At 53.9% G+C, this 12,563-nt stretch overlaps 7 protein-coding genes across 7 annotated transcripts; 4 read left to right on the top strand and 3 right to left on the bottom strand.

Annotated features, from left to right (window-relative positions):
* Positions 1-414: 414 nt before the first annotated feature.
* ASPVEDRAFT_33502 (carbon-nitrogen hydrolase family protein) lies at positions 415-1,482 on the bottom strand (the record flags this gene model as incomplete). The annotated part of the gene is made up of 1 exon (XM_040810744.1): positions 415-1,482. The coding sequence occupies one exon, from the start codon at positions 1,480-1,482 to the stop codon at positions 415-417; it is 1,068 nt and encodes a 355-aa protein (XP_040673033.1).
* Positions 1,483-1,601: 119 nt separating this feature from the next.
* Positions 1,602-3,287, bottom strand: ASPVEDRAFT_88526 (uncharacterized protein; the record flags this gene model as incomplete). The annotated part of the gene is made up of 4 exons (XM_040818341.1): positions 1,602-1,930; positions 1,973-2,173; positions 2,217-2,779; positions 2,827-3,287. 4 exons carry the CDS (start codon positions 3,285-3,287, stop codon positions 1,602-1,604), a joined length of 1,554 nt encoding a protein of 517 aa, XP_040673034.1.
* A 314-nt stretch (positions 3,288-3,601) lies between these two features.
* ASPVEDRAFT_155152 (uncharacterized protein) lies at positions 3,602-5,546 on the top strand. Its single transcript, XM_040808443.1, has 2 exons — positions 3,602-3,688; positions 3,733-5,546. Exons 1-2 carry the CDS (start codon positions 3,641-3,643, stop codon positions 5,377-5,379), a joined length of 1,695 nt encoding a protein of 564 aa, XP_040673035.1. The 5' UTR covers positions 3,602-3,640; the 3' UTR covers positions 5,380-5,546.
* A 190-nt stretch (positions 5,547-5,736) lies between these two features.
* Positions 5,737-7,263, top strand: ASPVEDRAFT_141226 (sulfatase family protein; the record flags this gene model as incomplete). Its single annotated transcript, XM_040807729.1, has 1 exon — positions 5,737-7,263. The coding sequence occupies one exon, from the start codon at positions 5,737-5,739 to the stop codon at positions 7,261-7,263; it is 1,527 nt and encodes a 508-aa protein (XP_040673036.1).
* Positions 7,264-7,299: 36 nt separating this feature from the next.
* On the bottom strand, positions 7,300-8,058 carry ASPVEDRAFT_88529 (type 1 glutamine amidotransferase domain-containing protein; the record flags this gene model as incomplete). The annotated part of the gene is made up of 1 exon (XM_040818343.1): positions 7,300-8,058. The coding sequence occupies one exon, from the start codon at positions 8,056-8,058 to the stop codon at positions 7,300-7,302; it is 759 nt and encodes a 252-aa protein (XP_040673037.1).
* A 1,456-nt stretch (positions 8,059-9,514) lies between these two features.
* Positions 9,515-10,733, top strand: ASPVEDRAFT_141562 (NAD(P)-dependent alcohol dehydrogenase; the record flags this gene model as incomplete). Its single annotated transcript, XM_040807761.1, has 3 exons — positions 9,515-9,679; positions 9,774-10,526; positions 10,587-10,733. 3 exons carry the CDS (start codon positions 9,515-9,517, stop codon positions 10,731-10,733), a joined length of 1,065 nt encoding a protein of 354 aa, XP_040673038.1.
* A 181-nt stretch (positions 10,734-10,914) lies between these two features.
* ASPVEDRAFT_46622 (putative guanine deaminase) lies at positions 10,915-12,524 on the top strand. Its single transcript, XM_040813600.1, has one exon. It carries the CDS (start codon positions 11,027-11,029, stop codon positions 12,377-12,379), a length of 1,353 nt encoding a protein of 450 aa, XP_040673039.1. The 5' UTR covers positions 10,915-11,026; the 3' UTR covers positions 12,380-12,524.
* Positions 12,525-12,563: the final 39 nt, after the last annotated feature.

The raw sequence follows: 12,563 nt of genomic DNA on the forward strand, positions 1-12,563 counted from the left end.
TGCTGCAACAGTTGCGATAAACACAGCTGCGTGCCCGCTTTGAGAGTCAGGAGCACGCCTCGGAGGCAGAATAGAGAAGTAAAGAGTGTTCTTGGGCTGAGTCGCGCAGTGAGGGTTGGTGATAGTAGGCCCCCAATGCGATGGATGCGATTGGGTGGAAGTACTACATGTGTATGTTTGTTTGTTGATATCTTGGTTTGGGATCACCTTCTTCTGGTTTCCGGAGACGAGAGGGCTGTCTTTGGAGAATGTCGCCCTGGGGTTTGATAGAGTTGCACTCTCTGAAGGTGCTGAGTTGGATGAGGTTAAACCAACGATTGAATGTAAAGAGTAGATGGTTATACGTTGAATATCAACTAGTTTGGTATATACATAGCATGATCAACACAACCAGAACAATAACTAAACTTGAATTTACTCATCCTTTGTAACTAGCCTAGTATCCTCCTTCACTGTGTCATCCCTGAAAACAACTGGATCCGACCGAGTCCGATTGACCTGCAACTGGAAGACATCCAGCCGCTGATATCCACCCACCACATCGTGATACTGCTTCCCCTCAACGCACCGCTCCAAGTCCAAGTCTGCATAGATTATGCCCTCCTCGTGCTGCAAGAATTCCTTTTCCTGCTGCTCCCCGGTGTCAGAAAATGTAAATGCCGGGTGCAATGCTCCAGTCGGGTCAAGAAACATGGATGCACCGCGGAGAGAGCGCTCAAGGGCACCCCGGACGGATTCCTCGTTACTTGCGCCTGCAGTGATGGTATTGATTGCCTCACCATCGAGGAAACCCGTGCATAGAACACCGAAGCACTTTGCTTCGAAGCAGTGCGCTGCAGCACGAGTGCGGTTCGCTGCGACATTATCGTAGTTCGCTCCACCCCCCGAAGCCTCAGGAATCCTCGTCGGCCAGATCGCCGGCCAGGTCGAGATATGGATCTGCTCGGCCTGTGCCATGAGCGAGTACCGAGCAAGCGGGTTGGTGTTCTCGCCGCAGATCAGGTTGCCGATGTTCCCGTGGGCTGTGTGCGAGACGCGTAGGCCGTGTCCGTCCCCCGGGCTCCAGGTGAGTTTCTCGAAGAAGGTGGGCATTAGCTTTCGGTGGTGCGTGAGGACTGCGCCTGTATGGTCGATGAGGAGGTTCGAGTTGTAGAGGGTTGCGGTGCTGAAGCGGGACTTTTCGGAGATGCCCACGCTGACCAGAGTGTTTGTTTCTTGGGCGGCGCATCGGATGGCGTTGATTTCGTCCCCGTCGGCGTAGATGGACTCGCTGGCCATGCGCTGGAAGAGGGCGTGGTTCTCGGTGGGTGCACGCAGGGCGCTCCAGACTGGGAATGCGGGGATGAACGTCTCGGGGAAGACGACCAGCTGGGCTTTATCACGCGCGGCCTCGTGGATCAGGTTGATGGCCTTGTCGGTGGTCTTTCTGGCCGAGAGGAAGACGGGGGAGACATGGCAGGCAGCGACTCGACTGACAGTCATGGTGAGTTGTTGAGTTATTGAATGATGCATGTTCTCTATTTATATTTATATTAATGGGGCGGAAGTTCCCGCCGTTGCCGCTCTCTAAGAAACTAAATATGGAAATACAGAAATATAGATTACTGAAATCGCTGTGCTTCGTCCTTGAATTTCCTCGCCGGCACCTCCTGATGGAACAGATGATCCAGCGTCTCCGTCGTCATGCCCTTGGTCTCTGGAAGCCTAAAGAACGCCCAGATCAAGAGAAGAATGGTGAAGACTGCAGCAGGAAACGCGGCCTTTCCCTTGAGATTGCCCTCGGTGGGATTGAGCATGTACGGAGACACCACCGAGTTGAGGACCGACAGGATGTAGTACGTGCCCCGACCGAGGACGATTGTCTTCATCCTGAGATTGCTGGCTCCGATTTCTGCTGCTATCGCGTATGGAATGGGGCCGATTGTGCATCCTGATGGGTTAGCTGGAGCTGTGGAAGCAGAGTCAGACTCACCATAGCAGAAGAACCATATCATCAGAAGTGCGCACTGGGCCCATTGAATGCCAGAGGACGGAGGTGCTACTCCTAAGAAGGCGACGACAAACATCAGAGGCAGCATTGACACAAATCCTGTAATGTAGATGGAGCGGCGGCCAATATGCGTTTGGAAGACCCACGACAGACAAGTGCCGATGAAGGCGAGAGAAATAGTTCCTACTTCGTTAGCTTACCGACAGGAACACGGGATCAGACATACCAAGAGAAATCTTGAACGAGTCGCCAGAGGACAGACCGGCAAGGGTGAAGAAGTAGGTGATATAGTTCTGGATGGCCCAGCCTGGGAGTAACTGACATCCCCAGCTGATGATTGAGATCTCTGACCGTCGCCGGTTGGTCCCCTGGAAACACTCGCGGTAGGAACTTCCGATCTGCATGTCATGTTCGGTCTGGATTGTGTTTTGGATCATGGCGATGATGGGCTTCGTGTCGATGACTCCCTCTGGTGCAGAGATGGTCCGTTTCAGCGACGCCTCAGCTTCCTCCACGCGCCCCTTGCGAATAAGCCACCAAGGAGACTCTGGGGCGAAGTAGGTTGCAATAAACAAGGGGAGAGGGAATGCCCACTGTAGAGCAAAAGGGAGCCGGTATGACCACTGCGAGGGGATGTCTAGAGTGCCGGTCAGGACACCGGTGGATAGAAGCCTCCCCATTACCCAGCACAAGTTCACGAATGTCGTCAGGTACCCACGTAGTACCATTGGGCATATTTCCGAGGCATACGACGGGGTGGCTGCAGCGAAAAAGCCCCATGGGATTGAGCTAGAGTAATTAGATCAAAATTATAAAAATAAGGGTTGGGAACACACCACAGCAGCTCACCCACGAGAAGCACTTCAATCGACGGAGCCATGAATGTAATTGTGACAAACCCCGTCAGACAGACCAGCGAGACCATGATGACCTTTCTCGCGCCAAATGCTTCACTCGCCCAGCCGTTGGTGAAGGTGCCTAGCATCAGCCCTATGAGAGCCACCAGGTTGAGCCCAAGCTGCCATTTGGCCGGGATACTGTATCCACCACCTTCTAGGGGGACGCCGTACTTCTCTTGGAACTGTGGAAAGGCATAGAACGAGTGTACAATTTGCATATCGTAAGACTCCATGACGGTGGTGAGCGAGATGAGGACAGACCACATCACGGCTGGCCGATAGTATCGCAAGGCATCTCGGACGGTGATATCAGTCTCTGATCGTCTGCCGGCATCAACTTGCTCTGTCTGGGTGTCTTTGGCTTCTGTTGTTTCATGGGGTATCTTTGCGTCGGCCATCATGTATATTCACCGCGGTAAAAGCCAGAAGAACCGCCAGTAGTGCAGAATGCAGAATATGGGCATTCATTTTATAGTATCTACGACTAGCGATGATGCGATATGGTACCCAGGATCTCGTGCTGAGCAGCAAGTAGACTGGCGACGATACACGGCAGTCGGCGGCAGTCGGAAACCGCAGCGAGAGGACAGACAGCAACGAGCAACCCCAGATTTAGCGAAATACGCCAATCGGAGACTCTCCAGAGTGCGCCATCGGTAGCCCAGTTGTCGTCTTTCCCGCACTTCGACTGACCCCAACGCGGGAAACACCTGCTGCAGCTGTGCATAATGATAGACTGGCCGACAGCGTCATGCCTCGTCCTGGTCGTTCTCCATGTCTCCAGTGTCGATATCGCAAGGTAGTGTAAGCTCTAGGCCGACAGTGCAATGCTGACAAGAACAGGTCCGATGCGACCGGCGACAGGACACCTGCGGCAGCTGCGAAAGACTACAGTTTGCCTGTTCATTCAAACAGCCTGATGAACAGCAGAAAGGCCAGAAGAATGCGGCTGCACCTCCAGAGCGTCGCCGCGCAAGCCGAGCATGTCTGGCATGTAAGCGTCTCAAGGCGCGATGCTCGGGCGAACTACCTGAATGCAACAATTGTCGTCGTCGCCAGAAGCGATGTCGATACTCGTCTTCAGGTCCGCCAGAAACAGTCCAGCCGCTAGAGTCTTTGAATGAGCCTACAGAGATAGATGGCTGGTTGGGCCCGCTGTTTCCCATCCGCCGCCAGGAAATGCTCAACGCCATCGACCGCTTCTTCCGCCATTTATATCCCATTCTCTCCTTCTCCTTTCTACATGAGCCCTCAATCAGACAGCATTGTGCTGCTGGTACCCTTGATCCATCACTCGCTCTGGTGCTGGCTGCTGTCACCAACGTCTATCTATCTCCAGATCAAAGCCTGCTACAGGAGTGTAAATCATGGGTCCGCCGAGTAGAGACAGAGATATGGGAGCATCTACATGAACCATCCATTATTCGAGTCCAGACTTTAGTGTTAATAGTGCTCTATCACATCCAGACCGGCGAGTTCTCCCGTGCCTACATGCTGGCCGGGATGGCCGCGCGCTCCGCTACAGCCCTCCGGCTCAACTACGAACGACCGGAGCTGGGATTCGTGGCTCAGGAGACGCGTCGTCGTGTTCTCTGGGCTCTCACCAGTGTGGATGGCATCTTTTCTGTCGGACTGCCCGAGTATGAAACCATGCCGTACGCCATCGTCTACCAGCGGCTGCCTTGCTCCGAAGAGGAGTATTCTGGTCTACGTGAACCACAACACCCAAATCTTCTGGCTGCCTGTTTCCAGGTATCCAAGATCCAGAGGGACGTGATGCGATTGACTCGTCAGTTGGCTATATCAGACAAGCCTCTGGTAGAGCTGCCGGGGCTGGTCCAGGAGATCCAGAATGATCTCTGGCGATTGCATTCAGACCTGGAACTGACGGCCGATTTTTCCATATCTGCTACAACGCAGCCTCTAAATATGAAGGAGTCGCGGTGGTTTGCGCGATATCTCATGGCCTCGCTCTCCTGGCATCAAGTGCACTGCGATCTGTACCGCATCTTCTTGCCTGGTTACGCTGAGGCAGTGCCAACGGTCATCATGGACGCGACAGATGTCAATTTCCGTCACCAAGCGGCTGAGATGTGTCGCATCCATGTCCAACTCATCTTTAAGATCCTGGGTGGCGTGCTCAAAGCAGATGTGCCGCTGCTGCCACTTTATGTGGCTGTCTGCACCTACCAGGCAGCGCGACTGACTTTATTCCTGCCGTCTCTTCGTAGCGAAATAACTACGGAGAGTGCCATTGCGAGTGCGACCACGGCTCTCGGGATTCTATACAAGTTCTTCTCGGCGACGCCCTGGGCGCAGGATATCATAGCCGATCTCGAGCGGCTGGTCCAGTGTGCACCGGGAGTCGGGAATTCTCAGTCTGTACATAGTGATTCTGTACATGATAGTGCTCGCCTCCGACATGGTCAACTTGCGGTGCATAGCTTGATTCGTCAGGCGAACTTTGTGGACGGGGGATACGAGGGCTGACGGACGGGGTGCAGGTCTCCATACTCGTCGAGCATTGTAATAATACTTGAATATGACGAATATCTATGAATTGACTTGGTGTTTGAGGTATTCTTAGCCCATTCTCCCTGCCAATATCGTGTCTCCGTCGCCGACTGCCGCCGACATCCGGTGGACTCCGTATACTCCACAGGCTCCAATTTGTTGTCTCCAAAGACCATTGAACTTCACAATGAAATAGTAATGAAAATAGTTACGGCAATCTATCCCTCGTCTGTCGGCTGCGAAAGTCAGTCGAGCTCCCTCCGCCTCCAACCCTTCCACCTTCAAACACTCCAGTGTCCGTTGTTGTTTCCTGCTACAACAAGTACAGCCAAAATGCCCGCCGACAAATGCCCCAATATCATATTCATCATGGCCGATGACCATGCATCCAAGTCCATCTCCTGCTACGGCGCTGGCATCAACCACACCCCGAACCTGGATCGACTCGCGACCGAAGGCATGCGCTTCAACCACTGCTACGTGACGAATAGTATATGCACGCCATCACGCGCTGCAATCCTAACAGGCACACATAACCACGTCAATGGGGTGGTAACACTCGACTCGAAGATCAACAAGCGCCTGCCGAATGTCGCGAAACAGCTCCGCAGCGGAGGATACCAGACGGCCATGGTTGGGAAATGGCACCTGGGCGAGGGCAAAGAGCATGAACCGACGGGGTTTGATTACTGGAGTGTTGTCCCTGGACAGGGCGAGTACCATGACCCCCAGTTCATTGAGCCGGATGGGATGACGAGGGTCCCTGGCTATGCGACCGATATCATTACGGATAAGTGTTTGGATTGGATACGGGGGCGAGATGCTGAAAGGCCCTTTTTTCTGATGTGTCACCATAAGGCGCCACATCGTAGCTGGGAGTATGATGCGAAGCATGCTGATCTGTATAAAGAGCCTGTTCGGCTTCCGGACACGTTTAGCGATGACTATAAGAACCGGGCGAGGGCGGCGACGGTGGCGAAGATGCGTGTTGCAGAGGATCTTACATATGGGGATCTAGGACTCGTGCAGCCTGAAGGCCCTGCTGAGATTGTAGGCCCTAAGATGATAGATCTGTGGTCGTGGCATGATCGAAAAGTGCCAGCGCCGGAAGATGTCACAAAGCTGCGTCTGATGGCAAAAGAAGATGGGAGAGTCTTCACTTTCAAGACGCCCCAGGAACTCGCAGAGTTCAAGTTCCAACGATACATGCAGCGGTATCTACGGACAATTCAAAGCATCGACGATAACGTCGGTCGGATGCTCGACTTCCTTGACGCGGAGGGCCTGGGGGAGAATACCATCGTCATCTACACTTCCGATCAGGGCTTCTTCCTCGGCGAACATGGCTGGTTTGACAAGCGTTTCATGTATGAGGAAAGCTTCCAGATGCCGTTCCTCATTCGGTATCCCCGTGAGATTGCCCCGGGCAGCATCTGCGATGATATTATCTGCAATGTGGACTTTGCCCCGACATTCTTAGACTTTGCGCAGACTCGTGTGCCAACGTACATGCAGGGAGTCAGCTTCAGGTCCTTGTTGCAGCAGAAGCCTCCGGAGGATTGGCAGCAAGTTGCGTATCATCGGTACTGGATGCATCGGGATGTCATACATGAGGCATATGCTCATTACGGTGTGCGCGATCAGCGGTATAAGCTGATTTACTGGTATAACGAGGACCTTGGACTCGGGGGTACTCGACCTGGAGGAGAGGAGAAAGAATGGGAGCTTTTTGATTGCGAGAAGGATCCGTTAGAGCTGTTCAACTGCTACAATGACCCTGAATACGAGGAGGTTGTTGCGCGCATGAAGCGGCTGCTACAGGAGAAGATGGAGGAAATCGGAGACGAGCCTGTTCATTAACTGTAGTAGACTGCCACAAGATCTTATAGTAGTCAATTATACACTGATCATCCGCACAAACCGGTTCCCCAGCTCATCAGCAGCCAGGGGATTGCCTCCAGTAAGCAGCTCATGGTCGAGCGTCGTCTGTCCGATCTTCTCACCACCGCCAGTAACCATATCTGCGCCCGCATTCCGCAGCGCTGATTCCACCTTCTCAACCTCTCCCCCTAGTAAAGTCTCCATGGCCTTCTCCTCCGCATCGCTCCACGATGTGATCTTGTAGCCCTTATACGCGAAGGTCCCGTCGCCATACTGCTTTGTGCTCAGCAGCGCATACGGCCCGTGGCAGATCGCGGCTGTCGGCTTGTTCTCCTTGTGGAAGAATTGCAGGATCCGGCCTAGATCCTTGTTGTCCCCTAGATCGGCCAGCGGTGCGTGTCCTCCTGGAATGAATACGCCTGCGAATGAGGCCAGTTCGGCTTCGGTGATACTGCTCAGGGTGCGTGGGCGCGTGAAGCCGTTCTCGCGCTTCATCTTCTCGAGGAGGGAGTTCTCGCGGCGGCGCTCGTAGAAGTTGCCCGCGAACGCGAGGAGGGATTCACTATTAGGGTCTGGGGTTGGTTCTTGGCCGTTGGGTGAGGCGAATGTGATTTCGTGCCCGGCGTCGAGCAGCTTCTGCAGTGGTTTGGCGAGTTCCATTAGGAAGAAGCCAGAGGGCTGGTCCACGGTTTTGGTGGTGCCTTCCCCGGTCGACTTGTGCAGGGGGAAGGAGTTGGCATCGCTGAGGATGATGAGGATTTTCTTCGATGGCATTGTATCTTAATTTGATTGAATTGGTCAAGTGGCATTTGTTCAGTCGCTGTTGTATATAAGTACAGCCAGTATGACATCACTGTGATGTGCTCAACATGATCTAATCTGCTGTAAACAACGTAGATTAAATTATCCTATTATATTTATGAATACCCCAATATGTTATTTTAATGTCATCATGACGAACAGTTACGCCTCGATGACTCTGCTTACAATGGGTCATACCTCGTCCGTCAGTGCTTGTAGTCGACGCGGATCTGGAGACCTCCCCAATATAGAATTGAGGCATGTTGCTGTTAGATTTGTAAACTGAGTACCGTCATGTTTGGTGCCCTTCCTGCCGCAAAGGTGCAATTTGTACCATAAGGCGAGTGACCTCAATCAAGCCTAGATATCCAACTATTACTTCGCCCCTGACTCAGTGGGCCGTTCCTGGCCCATGGGCCGCAACTCGACCGTACAATGTTGACAATCCCAGGCGTGCTGCAGTCCCGGATGTCTCGAATCTCTGGTCAATCCTGTAGCCGTTCGTGGGCCTGATTAGTGCAGAAATGATCCAGTTCCTGCAAAGCAGCGAGACGTACTCCGTTTCACACGAACACATTGACAAGCGACAGCCTCAACATCCCCAGGATGGTTGGCAGCAGGTTACAGTTTGAGACAGGTAGCCTCTGGAATGACTGTCCCACAGGCCTCTTATAGATCAAGACGGAGAGTGGTGAGAAGACCGTGGTGAAGGTCGTGGCCACTGGACGGCCGACGGAGAACCACGGATCGTGGAAACAGCCACACCACGAACCCAAGCCAGTTGAATCCACCCTATTTTAATCGACACTCAAGCACGAAAATCCATCGGGCCCAACGAACAGCATATTCTTGGCGAAAGCGCTATTGTCTGGGGGCTGCAGAGGCGTGGGGCGATCTCCATGTTAGCACATCCCGGGCAGATGCCGCAGGGGACTTCGGGATTTTCAATCGGCTGTTTAAGCTGCGGTCTGATGACCATGGCTGCGGCTACAATAACTTTAATAGTCAAGCCTTGGGCTGACGAGAAAGGGGCTTGTCCGGGGTGTGGTGGAGCAAAGCATGCGGGGATCGAGCACGCACCAAGATCGCCGCATTCGTCGCCCCCGGCAGTGTTGCTCGGTACTAGAATCTCTGGCTCTCTCCACCATCACTCCGCTCCTGATGGAGCTTCTGTGCAGTCGCGGGGGTGGGCGCTGGCCAGCCTCAAGTTTGGCTCCTTCAGCCCGGCCAGGGCTTAACGCTGACATTCGGCATTGTCCTCGCAATCCTCGGTAATTTCACCTCGCAGCAAACGAGTAGTTGCACTGTCGATGTCGAAATTGGACATGTAGATCGAGAACGGGGTGCGTATATATACCGGTCCCCTCCAGGCTTCCTCTCCCGGATCCCACAATACCCTCTAGATACCCAATACCCTCCTTATCACACTATGCCATTCACAACACAGGCCCTCGTCTCGCGAGAGGTAAACGTCGAGCCGAAGCTGGAGGAGATCACCCTCGACCGGATTCGCGCCGACGAGGTGCTCGTCGAGATCCACGCGACCGGCATCTGCCATACAGACTTCTCCTGCATGAACGGGACGCTCCCTGCCGTATTCCCCAGCGTGCTCGGGCATGAGGGTATGTTATATCGCGTCGCATTCCCGATCAAGACTGACCATTCTAGGAGCCGGCGTGGTTGTCGAGGTCGGCGACAAGGTCAAGCACGTCAACAAGAATGACAAGGTCCTGCTCAGCTTCGACCACTGCGGCGCTTGCGGGCAGTGCGACCAAGGCCATCCAGCCTACTGTGCCGAATGGGTTCCTCGCAACTTTGGCCAGAAGCGACCGGACGGAAGCCTGACCATCGCCGACTCGAACGGTAAGCAGTTACATGGGTCCTTCTTCGGACAGAGCTCCTTTGCCCGGCACTCCATCGTCAGCAGTAGCTCGGTCGTCAAGGTTCCCGCAGAGACACGGCTGGACCTGTTTTCGCCTCTGGGGTGTGGTATCCAGACCGGTGCTGGGGCTATCCTCAACACGCTGGACGTGCAGCCGGGCAAGTCGGTCGCCGTCTTCGGCGTGGGCTCGGTGGGAATGAGTGCTGTCATGGCAGCGAAGCTGAGAAACGCAAAGACGATAATTGCGGTTGATCTCCAACCGCAGAGACTAGAGGCTGCGAAGAAGCTAGGCGCGACGCATACCGTTGTCGGATCCGAGAGCGATGTCGTGGCCCAGATCCAGAAGATCTCTGGCAGCAATGGCGTCGATTACTCGGTCGACTGTGCCGGTATCCCTCAGGTCGTCGAGAAAGCGCTGGACTGCCTTGGAACTCGCGGAAAGGCCGCCACTGTTGGTGCCCCGAGCCCTGGTGTGCGTGCTGGAGTGGACGTCTTTTCCCATCTGGTCATGGGCCGTCAGTATCTGGGATGCTGTGAGGGAGACAGTGATACCCAGAAAGTACGATTCCCTATTCCATTCTCTGCAGGCTTCCATCAATGCTAACGTTGAATTCCTTAGTTCCTGCCATACCTTATTGAGCAACACGCCCAGGGGCAGTTCCCCCTGGACGAGATGGTCACATACTACCCCGTCAATGAATACCAGAGGGCGTTCAAGGAAGTTAAAGAAGGAAAGGCGCTGAAGGGGGTTCTCCTATGGAAGTAGTTTAATGAACACAAATTGGACTCTTATAATCCAGTGAAACCGGTCGAGCACCTGCACCAGTATTGGCCAGCCAAGTTGTTTTGACATCAACCGCTGAACAGTGTTAGTGTTGTATCAATGAAGACTGTAAACACTTAGTCAGCCACCGGTGCCCCGCAGAGATGCCCAAGCTCAAGATAACACACGGTTGACCGCAGAGCCCAGCTGGGCTACTCTTGTCAATTTCGCCTACCGACGACCTTCAAAGAGCTCTTCTACAGTTCTACATATCGCGAATCTCTCTGTTATGCCCCATGGCTGTTGTCGTCTTCCAGGGCGCCGTCGTCCACTCCACAGATCCTGAGCGTCTCGAGCTCCTCGAAAACGCGACCCTCGTCGTTACTGACGGCCGTATCTCGGCTTTGTATAAATCTACCGATCAGATTCCCGGCGATGCAATCCCTCGCGATGCTACGATTCATCGTCTTCCAGCCGGTGACTTCCTCCTTCCAGGCTTCGTCGACACGCACAATCACGCCCCGCAATGGCCGATGCGCGGTCTCGGCCAGGGCCTTCATATCTTGGACTGGCTGAATGAAATTACCTTCCCTATCGAAGCCCGCTTTGCCGACCCTGCCTATGCTACGAGGATATACGAGCAAACGGTCGACGACTTCCTCCGCCAAGGGATCACAACTGCTTCATACTACAGCTCACGGCATGCCGAGGGAACAAAGATTCTGGCTGAAATATGCCATCGGAAAGGTCAGCGGGCGTTTGTGGGTAAATGCAACATGGATAGGAACGCCCCGGACTACATCCGCGAGGAGAGCGCGGCTGTCTCGTTGCGTGAGACGGAGGAGTGCATTCAGCATATTCGTGGTCTCTCTGGATCCGCATCTGCTGATGACTCCCTGGTGAAACCAGTTGTGACGCCGAGATTTGCCATCTCTTGTACGCCAGAGCTACTTCACGGGCTGGGTGAGATAGTAAAACGCGATACCACTCTGGCCGTCCAGACACACTTCAACGAAGCCCAACAGGAGGTCGATGCTACGAAAGAGCTGTTCCCTCAATTTGGTGGCAGCGAGGCCGACTTATATGAGAGCTACGGACTACTAAATTCCCGGGCTATCCTGGCTCACTGCACCATCATGACTGACCACGAGAAGGAGAGGATACATTCACTGGAGTGCGGCGTTGCGCATTGCCCGATCGCCAACATGACCGTGGGCGGAGGCTTCATGGTCGCCCCTGTGCGAGATTTCCTACAGCGTGGTATCAAGGTCGGGCTAGGGACAGACAGCGGTGGGGGCTGGGCGTCGCAGATGCTGGCCGTGATCCGGCAAACGATGATCGCATCGAATGCGCGCGAGGTGCTATCGCAAGGTAAGGACAAGGCGCTGTCTTTTGAAGAAGTATTCTACCTAGCGACATTGGGCGGGGCGAGGGTTCTTCGCCTTGAAGATCGCATTGGCAACTTCCAGGTTGGTAAGGAGTTTGATGCCGTCTGGGTGACCACAACGACTGGCTTGCAGTCGGCAATGACGCCCCGCGAAGACGGCGACTCGCTCAGGAGAGTGTTTGAGAAGTACATCATGACCGGTGACGACCGGAACGTAGCACAGGTGTATGTCCGAGGCCGCACTGTGGCAGGAAGTAGATGATTATCCAGTATCCCGTAGAAGAGCCAGTGGAAGATAAATCAATTTGATTATATTTCAAATTTGTGGTTACTCGGAATGGTACCGACGCTAAGATATATACCTGTGCAGCCCGTGATATCAGCACTAATGTCAGCAACACAACGAGGGGCAAACAATGCAGTCTCTTTAAAACCATTTCCATCCG

This window comes from Aspergillus versicolor, assembly GCF_001890125.1.
Source record: "Aspergillus versicolor CBS 583.65 unplaced genomic scaffold ASPVEscaffold_12, whole genome shotgun sequence".
Lineage (NCBI taxonomy): Eukaryota > Fungi > Ascomycota > Eurotiomycetes > Eurotiales > Aspergillaceae > Aspergillus > Aspergillus versicolor.

Coding starts and splice junctions, on each gene's coding strand:
- ASPVEDRAFT_155152 (XM_040808443.1), top strand. CDS start 3,641: ATGCCTCGTCCTGGTCGTTCTCCATGTCTCCAGTGTCGATATCGCAAG. Junction 3,689..3,732: donor TCCAGTGTCGATATCGCAAG/GTAGTGTAAGCT, acceptor TGACAAGAACAG/GTCCGATGCGACCGGCGACA.
- ASPVEDRAFT_46622 (XM_040813600.1), top strand. CDS start 11,027: ATGGCTGTTGTCGTCTTCCAGGGCGCCGTCGTCCACTCCACAGATCCT.